This window comes from Mustela putorius, unplaced genomic scaffold (assembly GCF_011764305.1).
Source record: "Mustela putorius furo isolate JIRA1106 unplaced genomic scaffold, ASM1176430v1.1 tig00003942_pilon_pilon_pilon, whole genome shotgun sequence".
Lineage (NCBI taxonomy): Eukaryota > Metazoa > Chordata > Mammalia > Carnivora > Mustelidae > Mustela > Mustela putorius.
The window spans coordinates 12,890,812-12,904,404 of NW_025422087.1; the positions used below are offsets into that span (position 1 = coordinate 12,890,812).

Below are 13,593 nucleotides of genomic sequence, written 5' to 3' on the forward strand. Positions count from 1 at the left end.
AGTAGCAACTAAACCACCACCCTTTCTTCTCACACCAGGGTCTGTGACTTTTTTTATAGCTGCTTTTAGCAATGCCTTAGTCCACAGGGAAGTTTTAATTCTATTATTTAAAAAATTATAGTGCCTAGCTTAAAAATATTCTTTAGGCATTGTCTGTTGTGTTCTTTTGGCATAAATATGTTCATTTTTCCCTGAGGTCTGTGTCAGCCCCGGGTGCCAGGGACGGTGGGAGCAGAGCCATTCTCCGCTAAGCTGCGCTATACGGGCCCCGAGGACCCAGACTACACAAACCTCATCAAGCTCACGGTCACGATGCCACACATAGATGGTAGGTGGCTTGGGTAAGCACATCTGTGGGAGTGGTTTGGGCTCCTCACTACCCGGTTTATGCCACTGAATACCCAAAATGTTCATTTTGCAACGTCACCTTCAAGTCTGTTTCTTTCAAATGATTCTGCTTTCTTTCTATCCTGTTTTTTTAAAAATCTGACAATTTAAGCATTCTTTAAAATTAAATAAATTTAATACATTGTCCAAACACAATGGAACAAAACTTTGGTCAATGTGCTAGTTTTTATGAAATGGTACGACTGTGTGTTTAAAACTCTTGAACTTGGTCTTCCAGTAAAGCATTTCAGTATCTCATTGAGCATGTATTTGCTATTTCATAGCTGGAATTTAAAAATCCAATTTATAAATCGTGTTCATTTGCTCCAGATAGGAATTTATGAGTTGATAACTTCATCCACACTGTGAATATTTCCCCAGTACAGAAAACATCTTCAAGTTCTGTTCTCCTCAACTGACTTTATACCTAAATTGTTAATATGAATTTTATTACTTGGTAGTTAGTTATATTTTAAGTAGTGAAGCAAGAAGAAGCACAAGGCAGTGTTAGGAACAATAAGATAGAATTTATCTTTCTTGGAAAAAGAAGACATAATTCTGCTTTTTCTGCTTATTGCAAACCCAAATTTGTGCTGGTGGGAGGTAGGTGGACTGGAATCTACACCACTTTACAGCATAATGTGGATCCTGTGTATGACCAGCTCGTCTCTAGGCTCACGTTGGAGGTGTGACTCAGAGGTGCAAAGGACCAAGGGGGGAACCCATCGGGAAAAATCAAACCTGTACAGTTACTAATGGGAAGACTGGTCCCTCATGCTACTCCTAGAGCTGACTTGGCATTGTCTGACATGGTCAACAGCCACAGCTCTGCCAGAGCTGGGTAAAAGCTGACCAGTTCTTTTGTGAGGCTAGAGTTTTGCTCAGGGAGAATCTGAGAGCAAGAAGGGGGAAAGGTTCCAGGAAAGCACCTCTCTCATGGTCCTTTTTGCTGCATCCTCATGCCAGAGCTCAACAAACTCTGGCCTCTGTGCCAAATCCAGCTTACTTGCCTGCTTTCATAGGCTCTTGCAAGCTAGAAAATGGTTTTTATGTTTCTAAATGTTGGGAAAAAAACAAAGAAGAATATTTCATGGAACATGAAAATTACACGAAATTATGCTCCATTGTGCATGAAAAGTTTTATTGCACAGTTATAGGAATTCTTTTGCATGTCTTCTGTGGCAGCTTTCTATCTAATATGGAGCATCGAGCAGTTGAGACATAGACCTTATGGCTGCAAGTCCTAAAATATTCACTATTTGGCCTTTTATGCAAGAAGTTTGCCAGACTATAGCATAGTGGTCATTTTCAGACATTCTGGTCTCAAGACATCCTGACAAATTATTTAGGATCTCAAAAGCCCATTGTTTTTATGAGTTATATCTATAAATAGGGACTGGATTTAAAATCACAACTAAGGAATTATTAAATACTCATTTTTTCATTTATTTAAATATAATCTACTACATAGTCACATGGAAAACATACTTTTAGGGAAAATAGCTCTAACTTATAAATCAAAAAAAATATTGTGTTTTTTTTACATTTTTGAAAATACCGTTAATGTCTGTCTTCATAAAAGGCAGCTGAATTCTTTTATCTCCCTCTGCATTCAATCTAGGCAATATGTGATAACTCTGAAAAACTCCACTTACTGAGAGAATAATGGTGGAAAAGTCAAATAATGTCTTAGAATCATTATGAAAATAGCTTTAATGTCACAGATCTCCTGAAAAATGCCAAGGACCCCCGGGATACCACGTTGATAGTAATCATTGCTGTACAGTATTTTATAGCACTTGTCTTCTTGAGAACAAAGAAATGATCATTGTTCTAAATCCTTTCCTGTTGACAATGGCAATATGATCACAATTCCTTGCAGGCATGCTCCCTGTGATCTCTACTAAAGAGCTGTCCAACTTTGAGCTCACCCTCAGTCCTGATGGCTCAAGAGTTGGAAACCACCAGTGCTCCAACCTTCTGGATTATACCGAAGTGAAGACTCACCATGGTTTCTTAACTGATGCTACAAAAAATCCAGAAGTAATTGGAGAGACGCATCCTTACCAGTACAGCTCATCTATCAGAGGCTCTAGTACCTTACGCTTCTATCGAAACCTGAATCTGGAGGCCTGTTTGTGGGAGTTTGTTAGCTACTATGACATGTCAGAACTTCTCACTGACTGTGGGGGCACCATCGGGACAGACGGACAGGTAGGAATATTGAACATCTGAGCTTTGGGCACTGGAAAAGTGAGTTGGTTTTTTTCAGGTATCCAGATTTAGACTAAATCCCAACTCTCGTCTTCCATTCTGGTGGCGAAGGTCATTAGGTACAAGAGGAAATTTGCGCGAATGGTGTGAAAATTCATGTCTGTTTCTGGAACAAGGTGTTGAAATTTTGACACATTTTTTTAGTGATGGGCTCAAAACATCTTTGTGTCAAAGGTCACTATGTAATTGTTGCTGTAAATTCCAAATATACTCTGATATTATAAAAATCCAAATATTAATTTCTCTCCAGAGTATACATTATCATTTATTGTGTATATGTACAGATGTCCATGTTGTGTCATAAGCCATCTAAAGTGAAGATTTAAAATTGGTCAGCCCAGTTTTTCTCCCTCCTTTTCTTCTTCCACCTTCTGTCTTTCTCTCCTTCTACCCCCTTTACTCCTTCCTAGTTTCCTCCCCACTCCCTCCCCACCCTCCCCATCTGCTTCTTTTCTCCATCACTAACATAGTCAAAAGTATTTTCATTAAAAGCTTATTGTTATTTCTCCTCTGGAGTTACTGACTCCTTTTCATAGCACACAGATATTTACATATAAAATACACAGCACAGGGGCGCCTGGGTGGCTCAGTGGGTTAAAGCCTCTGCCTTCAGCTCAGGTCATGATCCCTGGGTCCTGGAATCAAGCCCCACATCGGGCTCTCTGCTCAGCCAGGAGTCTGCTTCCTCCTCTCTCTCTGCCTGCCTCTCTGCCTACTTGTGATCTCTGTCTGTCAATTAAATAAAAATAAAATCTTATACAGCACATACATGGACACACAGTCCCTACTCCTGTCATCATCACCAAAGTTGTCAAAATGATAAGGTAGCAAGATCTCCATTAGCAGTTATGATAGAATTTAAAATATGTTGGGTATAGTTGAGAAGTGTAATGAGTATTTGAACTAAAAGCCACGCTCTGTCCTACCTGGACTAAACAAAGAGTTCATATAAGTCCACTTACACATTAAAGTATTGACTGGTACCCAGGATGTATCAGGTCTTACAAGATTTAACCAGAGTGAGGCTGATGTTGTCTAGGCTATATCCCTGTGGTGTTAAAATATAGATCAAGTAGTAGCATAAGAAAGAGAGATAGTGACTGAGTATTGGTTTACCACCAGGACAGAGCTGTGAAACACAACACATTCTGGTGCTGATGAGCGAGGGGCAGTCATTCATCTGAGTCCATTTGGGGACTATTGGACCCTTAAGGGAATGAGACATTCTCTCCATCTCCTCTAAAAGCAGCAAAATACGCAGAAATTTGCATGGATTAGTAAAAATTCCCAAAGAGCAATAGGAAGACAGTGTGGAATGTGGAAAGGGCTTGGGTATTAGAATCCAACAAATGCAGACCTAAATTTGGCTCTTATGTTTTCTAGCCTTGCGTCTTTGGGCAAGTTACTTAAGCCCTCGAAAGTGTCACCTCTTCCGGTTCCTCTTTCCCAGTGTATCTTTGCCACCAGAAAAAAATACGAAAGAAAAATGTCCTGCCCCAGAATAAAAATTCTCATATTAACGAATCTACCTCAGCCTTTTTCTTTATAGACACTTGGTGAATAGATTCCGCTTAGGGTTTCATAAGAGTTTTGCAAACTTTCACATTTATGAATTTACGGTGGAAAAATGGAAAAAAGTAAAGGTAGCCATCAATATGGACTAACTGTCTTCAGGCAGCTTTGTGGTTGTGTTGCCCACTCTTTAGCCAACAGATCCTGAAGGAAGCCAGTGCTGCCCACGGCCTGTTTGTCCTCTGCCAAGAATGCATGCCCCCAGCCAAGTATTTAATAGATGTGACTTTCTCTCTTGTAGTCCTTTCCTCGACTTGGCAGCTTAGATCAAGATGATCGCCATGCAGACAAATTTTACTCTCTCGTAATTGCTTCCCCCAGTCAGCAAAACTGACTTTTTGTGTGTGTGTTCTTAGTGGCTGCAGCTACCTCTACAAAACATTGGCAAGTCCCTGCATTTCTCTGTGATTGAAAGTGGTTTCTAACACTTTCTGAGAAAGATTCTCTACCTTCCCTAACCTCTCACATTCAGATTATTTAATTTATAAGACAGAGTTGCTAGACTGAAGACATCATCTGCCATATTCAAGATAGTTCTCTATTCATAGCAAATGAAGTTTTATTAAGTTTATTAAGATATTAAGACCATTTCTGCTTTTTTCTCATCTCCTTTATTGCATCTTCCTTCATTAAGGAAATATGAGCTGAACACCTCCTCTGTGCCAGGGACCATCCTAGGGATCTGGTGAGGAAACCAGAGAGAGAGCTTAGACTCCCAACAAAGTCGAGTTGTAGGAGTCAAGCCTCATTCCTATAAAAGTTAAGAATTTTACTTGCCAAGAAAGAGAAACGTGGGCTTTTCTAATGATCTTCAATCCTAAAATCTTTTTTAATAGTTTCTAAAATATAAAAGGAGATGGATAGCAGGAAAAGAAAAATAGATATAAATTTAAAAATGATACTGCTCCTCTGTTTTGTGTGACAAAACAGTGTTTTGTAAATAAAAATGTAAATTGTTTTGGTGTACCATAAAAAACACTTGTGGTGCAAAATAATTATTAAAGTTAAACCAAGTTTTTAGAAACTATTGGATACTTTGGTGGTGACTCTTCTCTTGAAAACAACTTATTTTACAAATGAAAGCCCTCAGTTCATTCCACTTTTCAGGAGCCTGGCTATTGGTCCTGCCAGGACTGAATCTTAGCTCTTTGTTAGGTAAACACCTACTGATAACATTGTTCCAGGAGCATAAATAAGCTACAGAAATGCAATTCCATGTAAGTTTGCACTGCAAACATTATATTGTCATTTACTTATGAGAAGGCATAATTTTCCATGATTTTGGAAAAGTAAACGTGTTTTTTCCTAGTTGCTTGGTTTGAGGAATAATCTTTCTCCCTTATTACTGTGTGTTGGGATTTAGAAATATGGAACAACTTTAGGGCAAGAATATATTTAAAAGTCATCTCTTTCCATCGTAGTATTTTATGCTTAGTACTTGGATTTACTCTTTTACATGTATGTTACTCTAAATCATTTTACAAGAAATTGTAAGAATCCAAAATGTGGCTTACCTGGAGCATGTTGCTTCTTAGTCAACTTTGTCAATTATTTTTTTAATAGTGTGGTTTCTTTGTTGTTGTTGTTGTTTTAAGATTTTATATATTTACTTGGGACAGAGAGAGAGCACAAATGGGAGGGAGAGGGAACAGAAGACTCCCCGCCAAACAGGGAGCCTGATGGACAGCTCCATCCCAAGACCCTGAGATAATGACCTGAGCCAAAGGCAGATGCTTAACTGACTGAACCACGGAGGCACCCCAGTTTCTTTGTTTTTTAAGTAAGAGTAATGATAGTAGGATGGAAAGCTGGGGAACTAAAAAAATAAAAAATAAAAAATAAAATCTTTTTGTACTATCACTCTACACAGACAGATTTTTATAGTGTTTTCCAATGTACAGACACATTTTTGATAGTAGCAGTGTAATGTTCTTTATACCATCTTGTATACTGCTTTTTAACTTAACAATGGTGAGCATTTTCTCATGGCAAGGAAAATTCTTTAGATACATGACTTTTGTTGGCTACATAATATTTTACTTTGTGTGTCGTCATAACTTATTTAGCCATTCTTCTATTGTTGCTCATTTATATAATTTCTAATTCTGTTATTGTAAATATCCCATAGAGTTGTCCTTAATACTAAAGAATCTGTGGGCCAGTGTTGACCCTACCTCATTCCAGGGTCTCTTTTGTGCATCTCTGAGCAGATATGCCTTTAGAAAGGCTTGTAATTGGAGAGAAGCCAAGGTCTCTTTCTTCCAAGTGTTCCTGGATGTGGAGGCTGCTATTACTGCTAATCCCTTGGCTAAGGATTCTGACTTGTTAAAACAGTGTCCTCCACTGAGTAGCTAAGTACATGCTTTATTGGGACTTCAAGCTGTTGACATTTGTGAGCCTTCTTTACACATTCACAAACACCACCATCTTGATGATGTAGATAGACATCTTTCTGGAACAAAAGGAACAACAGAAATTACAACCAGTGGGAAATCCACACCAGTGGTAGCCCTCAGATAATATTCAAACATCTCTAGTTCAATTTTTAATCTTTGAAGTGAGCACAAACCACATATCCCACATAAAGGTGGGTAGGAACTGGATTATGAAATATTTAAAATGATTTCTGTTTTCAGCCTGTGTGGTCCAATTAAAGACCTTGAGCAGAAGAGTGTAGTCCTTGCTACCCAATATGGTAACCACTAGCCATATGTGGTTACTGAGCATTCAAAATTGAGGGTGCCTGGGTGGCTCAGTGGGTTAAGCCGCTGCCTTCGGCTCAGGTCATGATCTCAGGGTCCTGGGATCGAGTCCCGCATCGGGCTCTTTGCTCAGCGGAGAGCCTGCTTCCTCCTCTCTCTCTCTGCCTGCCTCTCTGCCTACTTGTGATCTCTCTCTGTCAAATAAATAAATAAAATCTTAAAAAAAAAAAATTGAGGTGTGTTATTTTTATAAAATACAAGCCAGATTTCAAAGACTTAGTAGGGAAAAAAGAAAAAACCTTCAAAAATAATGTTATACTGATTGCATATTAAACTATAATATGTTTGATATATTGGATTAAGTACCTATTCTTAAAACTAGTTTCACATATTTCTCTTTATTTTGAAGTACAGCTGCTAGAAAATTTTAAATTACATGAGTGGCTCACATTATTTTTTGTTTTGTTTTTTTTTTTTAAAGATTTTTATTTATTTATTTGACAGATCACAAGTAGGCAGAGAGGCAGGCAGAGAGAGAGAGAGAGGAGGAAGCAGGCTCCCCACTGAGCAGACAGCCTGATGTGGGACTCGATCCCAGGACCTGGGGATCATGACCTGAGCCAAAGGCAGGGGCTTTAACCCACTGAACCACCCAGGTGCCCTCACATTATGTTTTTATTGGATAGAGCTGGTCCATATACTTGAGTGTTAGCGACTGATTGTACTGAATAATCTTGGGCAAGCCAACTGACTTCTTCACGGCTTCAGTTCAGTACATGTAGAATACAGCCTTGCTCAAATGAAAGTTGCAAAGGAACATAATAAATCTAGATAGCTTTCATTGGTACATATGTATACTGCCAATTTCTGTAAGAAACAGTATATATATATATGTATATATACTGCCTACTTCCATAAAGCAATATGAATTTGGATAGCTTTTTTTAAATTTTTATTTTATTTTTTTTTCAGTGTTCCAATATTCATTGTTTATGCACCATACCCAGTACTCCAATGCAATATGTGCCCTCCCCAGTACCCACTACCAGGCTCACCCAACCCCCCTTCCTCCTCCCCTCCAAAACCCTCAGTTTGTTTCTCAGAGTCCACAGTCTCTAATGGTTCGTCTCCCCCTGAATCTGGATAGTTTAAGCTGGATGTCCAAATAAGTGAAGAATTCAGCTTACTGTGAGTTACCTCAACACTAGTCCCCACCTCAGTCAGTATTCTGTGTGCAACTTCTCTTTTAGCATATTCATTTTCTTTACTGTTCTTCCCTTCTCCTACCCATCTGACACAGCCCAGTGAATTTCATTTATGTTTTTAGCTGGCAGTACTTCCTCAAATATAGACTTGCTGCCCATTAGTAGCCACTTCGTAGCAGTAGTAAAAGTACTAGAAGTAGTAGTAGTAGTAGTAGTAGTAGTAGTAGTAGTACTAGAAGCAGTAGCAGTACAAACTTATATCACTGTTACGTTTTCCAGAAATCTTGCATTTTATACTTTCCTTTTAAATATCAAATTTGAAGTATCATTTTGTTTTGCTGAAGAAACTTCAAACAATTGTAAGGACATGAAATCTCCTTTGTTGTGTCACAATTGCTTTAAGAGCAGTTACCAGATTTAACATCTCTTTCTTTTAGTATAAATGAATCCCTTAAAAACATCCTGTGATACAGGCTGAAAGAAAACTAAATGCTCATTAAGGTGATATCCAGAAGTTAGATTGACAGCACTGCGTTCTTCAGTTTTATAAGAACGAGCAGGTAGGCGACCTGGATGATTGACATTGTTCCATTGGCACTAGTTACTCTAGAGAGAAGCTCTAAGCACACAAAGAAGGCCTGGCCATAATGAGCAAGAAAATGCAATAAGATGCTGATCTCATGTCCAGAATTGGTCAAACTCTAGGTTGCCACAAGAAAGAAAATAAAAATTAGGGAACTTTATGCCAAGTAACTCGTAGGAAGTGAATATTAAGAGTTCTCTCTAAAATAGTGTACTCAATAACATTTGATAGAGTATAATGTTGGCAGAAATTTTTAGCACCTAGGCAGTTTAACTGGAAACTCATTCTTAAAACCTAATTTTTAAAAGATGGTGGTTTATTAAAACCACAGAATGAAATATTAATCTTAATTTCCACGGGCATATACATTGACTTGATCACTCTTCTTTACACTGAGTGTTAAAATTCCACTACAAGATCAGTTTTAACTGAGTGCAATAATATTGACCCTTAACAATATTATCTCAGAGGACTTTGGTTGCAAGGCCCCTCTTCTGCTAGCCGAGTTAGCAGATGATGAGGAGTGCTAGCTACAACACAGCTAGCAATCAAATGTTTCGCTTGGATGATGGTATTCTTTTTGTATATTTTTGTTGACAATTCAGGTCATCAATTTTGGGGGACTTAAGGGGTTTATTTTTTACTCTATGAAAAAGTGATAAATTATTCTTATCATTGATTATGTTATTCACTAACACGTGTGTATGATCCCTGTTGCCAGCTCAATGTGGAAAGAGAATGAGAATGGTATTAGAAAGCCCAGCTGGAACTTCTGTATAGTATGATCTGACCTAAGTCCATCTTTTCTTGTGTAAAAGATAGTTTTAATTGCCGAGGTCTTCTGCAGAGCTATTTTGAGAATTAAGTATGATAACATTGGTTAGGTGATCCTAGGACTGTCCTCAGCTTTGTTTGGAGTGTGATGAGGTGTGTTAGAGTAGAAAAGCAGAGGCGAAAGACTGGGTTCTAATACTGGCAAGGCCATTTAGAAAGCTTAAAGAATTCTATGAGAATTTGCTTTATTTCTTTGAACCTTAATTTTTCTCTCTTTCCTTTTCTATGCATCATCTTTACATCCATCCATCCAGCCAGCCAGCCAGCCAGCCACACATGCATATAAATATAATAATGGGGGGGCGCCTGGGTGGCTCAGTGGGTTAAGCCGCTGCCTTCGGCTCAGGTCATGATCTCAGGGTCCTGGGATCGAGGCCCGCATCGGGCTCTCTGCTCAGCGGGGAGCCTGCTTCCCTCTCTCTCTCTCTCTCTGTCTGCCTCTCTGTCTACTTGTGATCTCTCTCTGTCAAATAAATAAGTAAAATCTATAAAAAAAAAAATATAATAATGGGGGAGAGTAAAAATACTAAATAGTTTTTGTTGTGAACCTAGGGGCTCAGTAACTGAATATTAGTTTATCTTCCATAACTACTAACTTTCCTACACAATACCTTAAGAAGGAAAGCATAAAATTCAAAGGAAGCCACTTCATTTCAACTAATTAATTTTATAACATATTACGTATTACATGTCATTACTCAACATGTTTGCTTGTAGATCTTTTTTTATTCTGTCTTCCTTTACATAATAATTTAAAAGTACCTTATAAATAAAATAAATAAATAAATAAAATTTAAAAGTACCTTATTCATAATAGCTCAAAACAGGAAGCAACCCAAATGTCCATCAGTTGATGAACAGATAAATATGTGCTGCATATGCATGCAGTGGGATACTACTCAGAAATAAACGTATTGAAATGTGCAGCAACATGGTTGCACCTTGAAAACATAAGTGAAAGAAGCCTGTCACAAAAGATCACATAGTGTATGACTCCATGTATATGGAATATCCAGAACTGGCAAGTAAAGAGAGACAGAAAAGGAGTTGAGGGAAATTGGAAGGGGAGGTGAATCATGAGAGACTATGGACTCTGAAAAACAATCTGAGGGGTTTGAAGTGGCGGGGGGGTGGGAGGTTGGGGTACCAGGTGGTGGGTATTATAGAGGACATGGATTGCATGGAGCACTGGGTATGGTGAAAAAATAATGAATACTGTTTTTCTCAAAATAAATAAATTAAAAAAAAAAAAATAGGCTAGTGGCTACCGGGGCTGGGAGGAGGAAGGAACGAAGGTGTGACTTCTAACAGGTTTGGAATTCTCTTTGGAGGTGATGAAAGTGTCCTAAAATTGATTGTGGTCAAAGTTGCACCTCTCCCCGAATACATTAAATACTCCTGGTTTGTCCCCTTTAATCACTGAATTATATGGTATGTGAATTGTATCTTACTAAAGCTGTTAAGAAACAAAAACGACTGTGTAGGTATAATATACTCAAAATAATGCAATTGACTTTCAAGACTGCTGCCGCATATCCTTTGTTGCAAAGGAAGGTAATGGTAACAACTAGTTAATTGCTCCAGAATTAGGTATAGTAGTATAAATAGTATAAATGCTGTCACTTCCTTACCTCAATGGTCACTCAAAATCTCTAGCTGAGTGAAAGGAGAAAAGTGTCTTGTAAAAAATTAGGCTCCTCCAGTTAATACCGAATCATGCTGACAGATGTAATTTCATTGTTTTAGGTCCTAAATCTAGTGCAGTCCTATGTGACCCTTCGAGTGCCTCTGTATGTTTCCTATGTGTTCCATTCCCCAGTTGGGGTAGGAGGCTGGCAGCATTTTGACTTGAAGTCAGAGCTCCGCCTAACTTTTGTGTATGACACTGCCATCTTGTGGAATGATGGAATTGGCAGCCCACCAGAAGCCGAACTCCAAGGTGGGTAATAATTTGGAAAATGAGTTTTCTCATCTATTTGAATTATTGAATTATTGAATATAATTATTGAATTATAGATGATTTCTCACCTATTCTCATCTATTTGAATTATTATTGAATTAGGACTCAAATAGATCCTAGGATTTTTTTTTAACTGTAGCAAAATAAATAATAGAAGCAACTTTCAATAAATTTTATTTTTATGTTCAGTATTTTAAGATTATTTCATTTTGTCATGGAAAAACTAACGAAATCCTATCAGTGCCCAAAATTTTGTATAACAAGTGACTGTTATAGATATCATAAACATTTCATGGGTATTTAACCCTGACAGTCCATTTCAGGTGATTCATCATTTATGTGTTACACAACATAGTCTGTGTGTTTCCTAGGTTCTAGAAAATGTATAGAAGAAGTTCCTTATGAAAGTAAGGAATGAACCCAAGAGAAAAATGTATGCTTTTTTTTTTCTTCTGAAAATGAGCTAAGTCCTGGCTTCTCGTTCTGGCTTCCACAGCTTAACTAGCTTTGTGATCTTGAACATACAGCTTAGCCTTTGTGGCACTCAGTTTCTCCTCAAGGGTGGACTAGACTGCTAATAATATTCTTTTTATTTTAAATTTTTATCATTCTGTAATATTTTAGCTGGATGCTTTGGAACAGCAGTGGTAAGGACAACTAACTCCTAAGCACCTGTAAGCACCTGCCAAACTTTCTTTCAATCTCTGTATCAGAATAATAATTTAAAGTCTACAAGCATAATGCTAATTTATCTATCCATGGAATGAATAATTTCTTTTCAGACACATGGTACTGTTCTGGCTTCATGCCTATCTGAGCATCATGCTTGAATCACTTTTTATGAGCCAGAGAGAAAATACTATTGACAGTGTTTCAAAATTTGCTATCTTAAACAGATTTAAGATTGCCTTAAATTTATGTGAAAGGCTATATGATCACCCTGAGTGATCATTCTAAATTATTTTATATTTCAGTATTTTGGTTACACATCTTGCCTTGGAAAGTATATATTTAAGGAAATTTAATGTGGATCCATGCTGTGGTTCTCAAGTTCTACATAAGGATCTCATGGTTCCTTCTTGTTTCTGGAACCAACTTTGGTCAAATTGCCAAAAGTTTTGGAAAACCTCCAGAGTTTTTACTAAGTCTGTAAAATTTGGAATCATTCTGGAGAACATGAACCCACTTCCAAGTCCAGATCTTCAGAACTTGACAACTTTACTGTGTCTCTCAATTTACAACTTCATTTATGTAGACTAATGCTTTCAGGGAAAAAAATAATCTTGGCCTGTTGTCTATTTCATGTTGTCTATTTCTATCTATTTCATATTGTCTATCTGTTTATTTCATATTGACCTCACTCATGCTACCTGATTCTATTTCGCCTCCCTTCTTGATACCCTTTCTTGTTAAAAAACAAAGCAAAACAAACAAAACACTTGTGCTTCTCTTATCACTCAGAATTCTGATCACCGTCTTTGGCTAGAATACTTAAAGATGAGACATATCTGAATTCAAATTTGGAAGAAATCCTGCATATAATGAGTCCCTGGTCACCAGTGTTTTCACTCTTGTGCACTCTGCTCATATAGGTTCTCTCTACCCCACGAGCATGCGCATCGGTGAAGAGGGGCGCTTGGTGGTGAACTTTAAGACAGAGGCTCAGTTCCATGGTCTGTTCGTGCTGTCCCATCCCGGTAAGCCCTGTTATCCACAAGAAGCTGCTCCCTGCACCACAGAACACAGATATTTCAGGCCCTGCGCTACCTGACGAGCTATGAATCCAGCATCTAAACTTAACTGCAAGTAAATTGTCCATGTGACTTATCCACAGGAGGGTTTGATAATTGTTAAGCTATATCTCATAAGCTACAAATTCATCGTTATCAACATAGCCTTTTAAAGAAAATACAAAATGATAGTAAATTTAAACAAAAACTCTACTGAGTTCATTTTAAGTGGAGTTTTCTTTAGATAAAGAGCATAGCAACCACAGTCCCCTTCTCTGCCTCAATTCTGTTGCATACAAAGTTGAATTTGAAGTCATTTGTTTAGCAAGGACTCCTCTGTTCACAG

General features: G+C 37.9%; 1 protein-coding gene across 1 annotated transcript in view; it reads left to right on the forward strand.

Annotated features, from left to right (window-relative positions):
* The window catches only part of FREM2 (FRAS1 related extracellular matrix 2), a 159,809-nt gene that overhangs the window by 134,566 nt on the left and 11,650 nt on the right, over nt 1-13,593 (forward strand). Inside the window, exons 15-18 of the mRNA XM_004779525.3 lie at nt 197-328; nt 2,270-2,601; nt 11,304-11,496; nt 13,110-13,214. Coding sequence (XP_004779582.1) covers nt 197-328; nt 2,270-2,601; nt 11,304-11,496; nt 13,110-13,214 — 762 coding nt within the window. The remainder of the gene's footprint in view (nt 1-196; nt 329-2,269; nt 2,602-11,303; nt 11,497-13,109; nt 13,215-13,593) is intronic.